This window comes from Drosophila novamexicana, unplaced genomic scaffold (genome assembly GCF_003285875.2).
Source record: "Drosophila novamexicana strain 15010-1031.04,08,12 unplaced genomic scaffold, DnovRS2.1 tig00000121-arrow-pilon, whole genome shotgun sequence".
NCBI lineage: Eukaryota > Metazoa > Arthropoda > Insecta > Diptera > Drosophilidae > Drosophila > Drosophila novamexicana.
This window is the reverse complement of record NW_020824773.1, coordinates 3,031,630-3,041,146: the sequence shown is the minus strand read 5'-3', so window position 1 is coordinate 3,041,146 and position 9,517 is coordinate 3,031,630. Positions and strand designations below refer to the sequence as shown.

The window sequence follows — 9,517 nt, the reverse complement described above, 5'->3', positions numbered from 1 at the left end:
AAAAAAAAAAAACTTTCTTTTCTATTAATACAAATATCCATTTACTTAAAAGTGGAAAAATGTGCAAAGATATCTTCGAAATGGATACTCTATTTAACAAATAGGCTCAACCCCAACCTAATAAATAGGCTCAACTAGTCTATTATAATTATATAATATTGAATAGATTTTGAAATTATTTTGTTCCAAATTGAAAGAAGTTTGTTCAGAGTGAAGCTTGTGACAACTGTCTTTGGCTAAGATACTTTTTCGAATGATTTTCATTTAGGCAGCTATAAAATTTAAAGTGATTATAAAATTACCTGATGTTGATTGGCCGTTTTTTATACCAGAACTTAGACAAGACGGATCGTTCCTATGACAGCTATATGATATAGTGGTTAGATACGCCCGACGATGACTTTTGAAAACATATCTTATTTGTAAATAAAGTTAATATATTCACATTTGATTATTTTTACAATAGAAACAGACAAATGAGACAGATGGATTCGGCTGTTGACTTTGATCAATAATGGATATCATTTGTAAAATCGGAAATGCCTTAATGTGTTACACATTTCGTGAACGAATCATAATACTCTTACCTAAAAAGGATACATAGAGTAGCCCAATAAGCACCCTTACATATGTTACAGAAATGTCTTACCTGCCCCACAGTGCAGCGTAACAGGGTCAAACATAGTCGCCGCTACCATGACAACAAGGAGTCCGAATTGGTCTGTTTTTGTTTACCCCAACAGCGCAGTCAGAGCTAAAACTGTCAAGTGAAACGACTGAAACGGACAGCCATGAGCACGCCTCGACGAGGAGTTATGATCACGGATCTAGATCAGAGCGAACCGGAGCAGGAGAAGGAGAAGGACAAGGAGCAGGTGAAGCAGCCGGCACGCCCAAACAACGCCTCAGCCACGCAGCCGAAGCGGCAGCGCAAGGTGCTGCAGACGTTGACGGGCAATTTTAGTCGCAGGTCGCGCAGCGTTGAGGTGGAGCAGCGCCTGGCGGATGGAGTTACGGCCAGTGGCAAGAAGAAGCAGCAGCAGCAGCAGGAGCGCACGCTCAACGGACTGGTAAGTGGCCAAGCCAATGTATGCCCAGGAAAACCAATTTTTAATGAAACCCATTTCGAAAATCCCATATCAGCTGCAAGCCAAGGAACAGCAGCTGGATCAGCTTCTCCAGCGCCTGGCCACGCTGCACAAATACAACGAGCAGTTCGCTCGGGAGAACGAGCAGCTGCGCACGCAGAGCGAGCAGCTGGAGCAGCGTCTGAGCCAGGCGGAGCAGCGTTTGGCCAATTGCGAGCGCTGCCAGCAGCTGGAGCAGCAGCAGACCGTACTGCTGCAGCAGAATCAGGAGCTGGCCAACGATGTGGATATGCTCAAAACTCTGGTCTTTCGACTGAATGTGCAAATCGAAAGCTATCAGGATCAGCGACGCACGGCGGAGGAGACAACAGCAGCAGCACCGACTACGTCCAACTGCCACACGGTGCCCGCCTGGAGCAGCCAGCTGCCGACGCACACGCTGACGCCTCTGCTACAGGCCTACGACGAGTCGATGCGGGACAAGGATGCGCTGCTCGCCCAATACGCCGCCGACTTTGAGCTGTTCGCCAATGAGCTGAAGCGTGCACTGGAGGAGAATACGCGACTGCTGCAGACGCAGGAGCAGCTGCGTCGCGATGTCGGCGGCTGGACGGAGGAGCGTGTGCGTCTGCAGGCGCAGCTGGGCGTCTGCCGCACCAAGGCCGAAACGCAAACGCGCAAAACGGATCTGGTCAAGGAGAAGCTGGTGGAGGTCATGCATTTCTATGAGCAGCGCAATCAGTCGCTTCTACTGGACATGAATCATCTGCAGGATGCATTTGCGCGCTGCAAGTCGGAGCTGGTTACGCTCAAGAGCACAGCGATGCCCACAACGCCGCCAGCTGCTGCTGCTTCTCCTCCTGCTCCAGCAGAGGTCACGCCCAGCGCCGTGGAAGCGGCGGCCGTGCAACAATGCAAAACGCTGCTGGAGCAGCTGAAGCAGGAGCATGCCAGGGAGCGCGCCGCGCTGGAGGAGCAGCTGCAGGCGTGCAACACACGCGCCGGTTCGCTGCAGCGCAGCTGCGAGAAGGCCAAGCACGCCCGGGATCGGCTGAAGGCGCGCCTGCGCATGACTTTGCAGTGGGCGCAAAAACTGGAGGCCGGCCAGGTAGAGCTGCGCGAGACATACGATGCAGTGCAGCAGCTCTCGACGCTACTCAAGCACAAGGAGTCACAGCTGCGCGGCATGCATGTGCGCAACACCGAGGAGCTGGACAAGCTGCGGCACAAGCTCCAGCAAAAAGACGAGACCATACGCAATCTGCTGCGCAGCAAAATGGAGCGACGTCCGGCCGTGGATTAGGACAAGGAGGAGGAGGAGGGTGGTCCACAATTTGGATTAACAATTAAAAATATATAATTTCAATACAAAATAAAATACATTAATAACTTAAAGACTGTTTTGAAAGCTTTTGAAGCACAGCTATGAACGGCGCCGGCCTGGTTGGTGTTAATGCGGCTGCTGCTGCAGTTGCTCCATCAGTCGAGCGCGGTGCGGGCGCTGGCACCACCATCGGGCAACGGTGGCTCGCTATCATCGCCGCTGCCCGCACAAACGCCGCACGCCTTGGGCACCGTCTGCTCTATGTACATGTTTATCTTTTCGAGAACCTCGGGGCAAACGGCGCGCATCAGCTGATCGTAGCGTGCGGCGCCCAGTTGGGTCTGGAGATGCTGCAGCTGCCATTTGAGGTATTCGGTTAGTGGTATCTTATAAACGGGATCCTTTAGCACCAGCTGGCGATGCCTGTCGTCGTGGTAGGTCTTTGAATGGAAGTCATCGTATAGCTGCGGCTGAAACTCCTCCAGCTCGTGCTCGTCGTGTATGACCAGCGAGTCGTAATAGCGCGGCGTCGCCTTGTCAGCGCCCTCATCTGTTGCCGCATATTGCTTGTCCATCACCTCGCCGAGCGTCTCCTCCACCAGCTGCAGTATGTGCGGCAGGCGCGCCAGCAGCAGCTCATTATTGCCAAATATGGAGGCAAAGGCGAGACAAAAGAGTTTCCGTTTCTCGGCATGCGTATCGGCGACCAATGGAAACATCTCAATCCACACATCCAATATGCGAGCCAGTGCATCCGTTTGTGGTAGCTCCTGCACAACAGACATGAACACCGACTGATCGATGAGCAAGGTTCGCGCCAACAGTGTCAGATACCAGCTCATGGTCATCGGATATTCCTGTTTGAGGCACACCTGCTGGAAGACGAACGGCAAGGCGGGTCGCACCAGGCGCAAGCCCATTGTGGCATCCGTCTTGAGGCATGTCTCGAAGATGCGCAGCATGGCTATGATGCCCTCCGTGCGTATATCCTCAAAGGAGCGCACACAATACGCCACAAAGCCCTCGCCGTAACGACTCAGGTAGGCCTAAAATAATCATGAAAATTAGTTATAGTTATCAGATATAAAACATCTGATTCTTTTACATGGGCATCGAGCAGTATGTAGGCGTGTATCAGCTGCAGCACCGTGCGCAGATTCTCCGACGACATCTCAATTATGGGCAACAGATGATCACAGAGCTGCAGCAGCTCCGGTGTCAACGCCGTCGAGTTGCCAATTACCGCCAGCCACAGCATGATTCCATCCTCGATGAGGTAAACGTGTGAGCGTTGCTGAAAGAGAGTGCAGGAGGTTCGTTAATGGCACCCATCCCGAACCATTGGATGCATACCTGCAGATCGGTGCTCAGCTCGATGACGCTATAGAGGAAGGGCTTCATGCTCTCGGGCACATCGCGAATGGTGCGCACAAGCTGCTCTAAGGTGCCAATGATGGCACAGCGCAGCATATTATACTCGTGCTCTTCGCTCTCACGCCACAGCAGAGGCAGATAGGCGATGAATTGCAAGGCCTGCGGTTCGATGAACTCGCTCATCTTTTCCACCAGCAGCGTCATGGTGCCCAGGACAACGATTTTGGTGTCGCAGGCGCCTGCCTCGCGGAGCAGCAGGAACAGCGCCTCGAACAGGGCAGCAAAATAGGGATGAAACGCCTCCGGCATGAACTCAAAATCGTCGATAAGCAGATTCAGGGTGCGCGCTGCAGCCAAACGTATGGGCATATCCTCCTCGGGACGTAGCAGATGCAGGCACGCCTCATAGGCCAGCGGACGAAGCTCGCGTGGCAGCTGCACGCCGACCCAATGCCCGACGAGCCAAATGATGCGACGCCGCAGAATGCGAAAATTGGACGCCTCCATGCGCAGCTCGGCGAGCAGCTGTGAGGTCAGCCAGGAGCCAAAGTCCAGTTTGTTGAAGAAGTGAAATGAGGCCTGGCCGACGGCATTATAGATGGCATCCTTCAGCAGTATGGCCTTCAGTTCGGAGCTCTCCGTCAGCTGCAGCTGCTGGGCACGCCGCACGAACTTGAGCACCTCGTTGATCATGACATTCGAGTGTTGGGTAAAGCAGGTGAAGTATAGCGTCTCGACGCAGGGACGCAGCTCATATTTCCAGGCGTCGCCGCCGCCATCATCCTGGCCATAGCTCTCTGGATCCTGTTGCCATTCCGCCAGCTCCTCGGCCGTCAACAGAAAGTAATGTGTTACAATTTTCTCGCACAAATACGTAACACGCTCAACGCTAAAGAATTTGCTCTGCGTTTGCGCCGCCGTCGCGAGCAGCTCATCCTCCAGCGTATTGGCCGACTGATCCTGTGCAATGCTATCGTTGCCGCTCATCATGATGCCCTTGAGCAGATTGATCGCCTGGATGACGAAGTTGCTGAAATTGATGCGCTCGCCAGCATCAAAAATCAGGGCGGTGCCCTCGTGGAACACATAGTGAAAGCTAAACTCCAAGGCCATCGGCACGAAGCGTGCAAAGGACAACGAATGCCGGTCCATAAACTCATTTAGGGTCTTCATCATTTTCAGTATGAAACGCTCCAGATCGTCAATCAGCTGCTGCTGCTGCTGATTGCCACCCGCCTCCTGTGTGCGCATTCTCAGTTCATAGCGCAGCTCAAGGCACTGGCGCAGCCGCCCAAACAGCTGCTCGATGAAATTCATGTGATCGTTCGACTTGTACGGCTTGCTACCACATCCGTAGACGAGCAGCTTGCGCAGCGAACGCATGGCTATATGGGCGCGCTGCAGGCAACTGTGCGCCGCCGGCTCAGTCTTCTGCAGCTGCAGGAAGCGTGTGGTGAGCGGCGCCCAAATGTTCCAGGCCATGAAGCTGAAGATTTGTGCGGCCAGCTCCTCGAAGGCGCGCTTCTCTGCGAGCAGGCGGCGCGAGGCCAGCGCCTTGATGACATAGTGCAGCACGAGCAGCGTACGCTGCTGCTGTGCGGGCGCCTCACTGCCGGCAGCGCTGCACGACTGCAGCTGCTTCATCAGCGTGGGCAACAGTTCCGGCCAGCAGTCGATGCGTGCGATTTTGCTCAGCAGCACCGCCACCTGCAGCGCCACTTGGGGCACATCCTCTGCACTGTAGTGCTGCAGCAGGATGTCGCGTATTTGCTGTTTCTGCTCCGTCGCCAGCTCCAGGCGGGAATTGTGACGCCAATAGCGTTCGATGCCATTCTTTAGATAAACGGCCGCCATCCAGCGTATCTTGACGGCATCGCTGAGCGTGGCAGCAGCTGCTGCTGCGGCGGCGGCCGCATCGCCATCGCCCTGCAACTTCATGCAGAGACGCGCCAATATGGGAAAGAAGCCCGGCTGTTGCTCCCATTCGCTTAGCTGTGCTTCGGCTTTTTGCACAATTTCGTGGTTGGGATTGGCGGCACCCTGTAAGGCGGCTGCAACGAGCTGTTCGGCTGAGGCCATCGCACACACACGCACGTAGGCTCAAGCACACGCACACACACGCACGGGTCTCCAAGCAGTGGACAGACGAGTTGGAAGCCACCAAATTGGTGCACAAACTGTCTGATGCTGTTTGCAGCGAACTTGTGAAAATTATTGACGAAAAATTACATCGCCATTCCGGCTGAGGCGCTATTGAATTAGTGATGTTCAGTAAAATATATCGATATCCAAAAATGTATCGATAATCAGCCTGTCAAAAACTGCCTTGCTTGCTACGTACCAGTCCTAGCCGCAATAAATAAATTTAGAGATATCATCCTATTTGCTTTTAAAGATGAGTTTATTATACATTTGTTTTAGCTTTCATTAACTGAACTAGAAACTCAGAAAATTGGCTTCAATATCTTGTTAACTCGTAGAAGCAATTTTGTTATTAATAAAATAACTATATAATGCCAATTGCTCATTGCGTCTAATATGAAATGAACTTATATTATGCGAAAATACTTCACTCAAATCTTCTTATAAATAAACATAACTAAGACAATTTACTCTGACATATGCATGTTATATATGTCTGCAAGCATGCTCGTTAGCTGCGTACCATTTTGTCCAAGTAATCGCAAACAATTGATATGACAGCATGAAATGCAACTATCGCTAGCCTTGCAAAGAAGGTTGGCAACGCAGCGATCAAAACAGCTGATGGACTGACTATATTGGCAACGCGATATCGATACTTATTGTTGGCAACGTAAACAGTATTTGATATCAGTAAAATTAATAGATAACAGAAATACATGAAAAAAGTTTAGTCACAAGCTGCACAATTGCTTAACCTGAAATATGTTGAAGGCGGTTATTTTAATTGGCGGCCCGCAAAAGGGCACCCGCTTTCGCCCGCTGTCGCTGGATACGCCCAAGCCGCTGTTCCCAGTCGCCGGACGCCCGCTGATAGCTCATCACATCGAAGCCTGTGTCCAGCTGAAGGAGCTGCGGGAGATTCTCATCATTGGCTTTTATCCGCAGACCCAAATGGAGGGCTTCGTGGGCGACATGCAGGCGCTCTACAGCAGAAGCAATATAAACATCAGGTGACGTTTCTTTGCATACCCTGTATCCATTGAAAATGTGCAATAAATGGGTATATTAGCTGTGCGCCTTCGCTTGCAACAGGCGACAGTTGGCCTTGTCAAGCCCAAGCATATATTCCTGATTGGCATCAATGGTCGAGTTCAGATAGATCAGGACTCTTACTACAGGTGAAAGCACCAAATTAGACATAAAGTTTTTCGTAGATCAATTGAATTTCAAATTGTAGACAACTTTTCGATTTCGATTAATATCGATTTTGGATGCGAAATGTTAAGCTACCGTTATTTGCTTAGTTTCGATAAATATCGATTTCCAATCGATTTTTTTTGACTTATCTCGTAAATACGCATAGCTAGAGACCATAAATTTATCAATCTCATTTTCGCAGAGCATATCCTGCTCCAAAATATATTCATAATGAATTTCCGAACCAATATTTATTTTGTGCTAGCAACCGGGCTACAGGGTATCGGCTGGCCCACTCCCGCCTAGGCTACAGTGTTTTATAGCTGACGTGTTCTTTTTGTTTTTAAGGTATCTGCAGGAGTTCACATCCCTAGGCACCGCCGGCGGCATGTACCACTTTCGCGATCAGATACGCGCCGGCAATCCGCGCGCCTTTTTTGTGCTCAACGGCGATGTTTGCGCCGACTTTCCGCTGGAGGAGCTCCACAAATTTCACATGGAGCGGCCGGCGAGCGCCTTGGTGACGATCATGAGCACAGAGGCGACACGGCAGCAATCGCTGCACTATGGCTGCCTCGTATTCGATCGCGCCAGTGGTGCTGTGTCGCACTATGTGGAGAAGCCGAGCTCCTATGTCTCCACCTACATCAATTGCGGCGTCTATGTGTGCTCCATGGATATATTCACGAAGCTGGCCCAAATCTTCCATGCCAAGTGCGAGGAGTACAGCTGCATCAGCTACAGCAATGGCAATGGCAACGGCAAGGAGCAGGGTCACATCAAGTGGGAGCAGGAGGTGCTCACCCCGCTGGCGGGCACCGACAAGCTCTTTGCCATGCCGGTGCCCAACTGGTGGTCACAGCTGAAGACCGCCGGCTCGGCCATCTATGCCAATCGGCACTATCTGGCGCTCTACAAGCGCACCCATCCCGAGCGTCTGGCCAATGTGGGCAGCAAACGTGGCGAAGGCGATGGCAATCTGATATGCACCGTCTATCCGGATGTCTATGTGCATCCCAGTGCCACGGTGCATCACTCGGCGGTGGTGAGTATTTGAACAGCAGCTGTTCTTATCCTGTACACATAGCCAGTGGCTTGAAAAGGATGTATCCTTAAGAAGGATCTCTCGCTCCAATCCTATACATGTATTATATATACATTTATTTAATTTACATCGACAGTCGTGTCGATCTGGCCATGTCAAGCTTTTTGTGGACCATTGAGAATATACGCACATCAAGCTTATTTCAAATTATCGATCAATTTCCACAATTCCTGTGATCGATACATATCTTTTCTTAGCCTAGTTTTTCTTTTATATTTTGAGTTCGTACCATAAGTTCTCGTGTGCCCTACGCATATGAAGCTTATACTACATTATTATCGATTATTATCGAGGATTATCGATTTATATCGATGTATATAATATCGATATTGATTTTATAGTATAAAAAGATCTAGAAGGTGCCTTGATCTTATTATTTATAGATATCTATGATTCGAAAATCTGGAGTGTACTTAATGGCAGTTCAAGGTTAGCTGGAATTAATCTCAAGTCCTTTCTTATTCCAAACAGCTGGGCCCCAATGTGGCCATTGGTCCTGGCGTTACTATCGGACCTGGCGTTCGCATACGCGAGTCCATTGTCCTGGAGCAGGCGCATATCAAGGATCACACGCTTATCCTGCACTCGATTGTGGGGCGTGGCTGCAGCATAGGCGCATGGACGCGCGTCGAGGGCACGCCCAGTGATCCCGATCCAAATAAGCCCTTTGCCAAAATGGAAAATCCGCCGCTGTTCAACAACGAGGGCAAACTGAATCCATCCATAACAATATTGGGTTTGTTGCTTTAATTCAAATAATTAAATTCTTATAATTAACATAAGTTTCCTCTTTACTCATCCCAAAGGCTGCTTTGTGCAAATACCCGCGGAGAAGATTCTGCTCAACAGTATTGTCCTGCCGCACAAGGAGCTCAGTCGCAGCTTCAAGAACGAAATTATTTTGTGAAAAGCGAAAAGCCGCGTGCCCATTTATTTATTTAATCAGTATGCTAAATATCCTTGCGTTGTGCAATAATCCTTCAAACGTTCGCTAATGCCATTTCAATAATTATTTTTATTCGTTTAAGGGATTTGCATGCATGCAACGACCTGCATGACATGCTGCTTGATACTTTTACTTTACTTTTTTTTTTTTGACAATATTTTTATAGTCTACTCACAAAGTGAAAAGAGAAGAGTACAAGTTATAGGGACAGGCAGCGTCAATGTTGTACAACTTTTTTCAAAAATAAAAAAATGTTTTAAAAATGTTTTTTTATTTTTAGTCATAATAAAGTTCTGACAAAAGTTAAGGTTTTTATTTTTAAAAATGAGCAACTTATA

At 49.6% G+C, this 9,517-nt stretch overlaps 3 protein-coding genes across 3 annotated transcripts; 2 read left to right on the top strand and 1 right to left on the bottom strand.

Annotated features, from left to right (window-relative positions):
• Window positions 1-769: 769 nt before the first annotated feature.
• On the top strand, window positions 770-2,428 carry LOC115757836 (protein Cep89 homolog). The gene is made up of 2 exons (XM_030698268.1): window positions 770-1,070; window positions 1,144-2,428. Exons 1-2 carry the CDS (start codon window positions 792-794, stop codon window positions 2,389-2,391), a joined length of 1,527 nt encoding a protein of 508 aa, XP_030554128.1. The 5' UTR covers window positions 770-791; the 3' UTR covers window positions 2,392-2,428.
• Window positions 2,429-2,474: 46 nt separating this feature from the next.
• On the bottom strand, window positions 2,475-6,060 carry LOC115757835 (importin-11). Its single transcript, XM_030698267.1, has 3 exons — window positions 3,766-6,060; window positions 3,518-3,706; window positions 2,475-3,458 (listed from the first exon to the last, which is right to left on the bottom strand). The coding sequence occupies exons 1-3, from the start codon at window positions 5,863-5,865 to the stop codon at window positions 2,568-2,570; spliced, it is 3,180 nt and encodes a 1,059-aa protein (XP_030554127.1). The 5' UTR covers window positions 5,866-6,060; the 3' UTR covers window positions 2,475-2,567.
• A 537-nt stretch (window positions 6,061-6,597) lies between these two features.
• On the top strand, window positions 6,598-9,472 carry LOC115758027 (mannose-1-phosphate guanyltransferase alpha). Its single transcript, XM_030698536.1, has 4 exons — window positions 6,598-6,941; window positions 7,477-8,173; window positions 8,705-8,969; window positions 9,040-9,472. Exons 1-4 carry the CDS (start codon window positions 6,694-6,696, stop codon window positions 9,138-9,140), a joined length of 1,311 nt encoding a protein of 436 aa, XP_030554396.1. The 5' UTR covers window positions 6,598-6,693; the 3' UTR covers window positions 9,141-9,472.
• Window positions 9,473-9,517: the final 45 nt, after the last annotated feature.

Coding starts and splice junctions, on each gene's coding strand:
- LOC115757835 (XM_030698267.1), bottom strand. CDS start 5,865: ATGGCCTCAGCCGAACAGCTCGTTGCAGCCGCCTTACAGGGTGCCGCC. Junction 3,707..3,765: donor AGCTGAGCACCGATCTGCAG/GTATGCATCCAA, acceptor ACTCTCTTTCAG/CAACGCTCACACGTTTACCT. Junction 3,459..3,517: donor ACATACTGCTCGATGCCCAT/GTAAAAGAATCA, acceptor TGATTATTTTAG/GCCTACCTGAGTCGTTACGG.
- LOC115757836 (XM_030698268.1), top strand. CDS start 792: ATGAGCACGCCTCGACGAGGAGTTATGATCACGGATCTAGATCAGAGC. Junction 1,071..1,143: donor AGCGCACGCTCAACGGACTG/GTAAGTGGCCAA, acceptor ATCCCATATCAG/CTGCAAGCCAAGGAACAGCA.
- LOC115758027 (XM_030698536.1), top strand. CDS start 6,694: ATGTTGAAGGCGGTTATTTTAATTGGCGGCCCGCAAAAGGGCACCCGC. Junction 6,942..7,476: donor AGAAGCAATATAAACATCAG/GTGACGTTTCTT, acceptor TTTGTTTTTAAG/GTATCTGCAGGAGTTCACAT. Junction 8,174..8,704: donor CGGTGCATCACTCGGCGGTG/GTGAGTATTTGA, acceptor TATTCCAAACAG/CTGGGCCCCAATGTGGCCAT.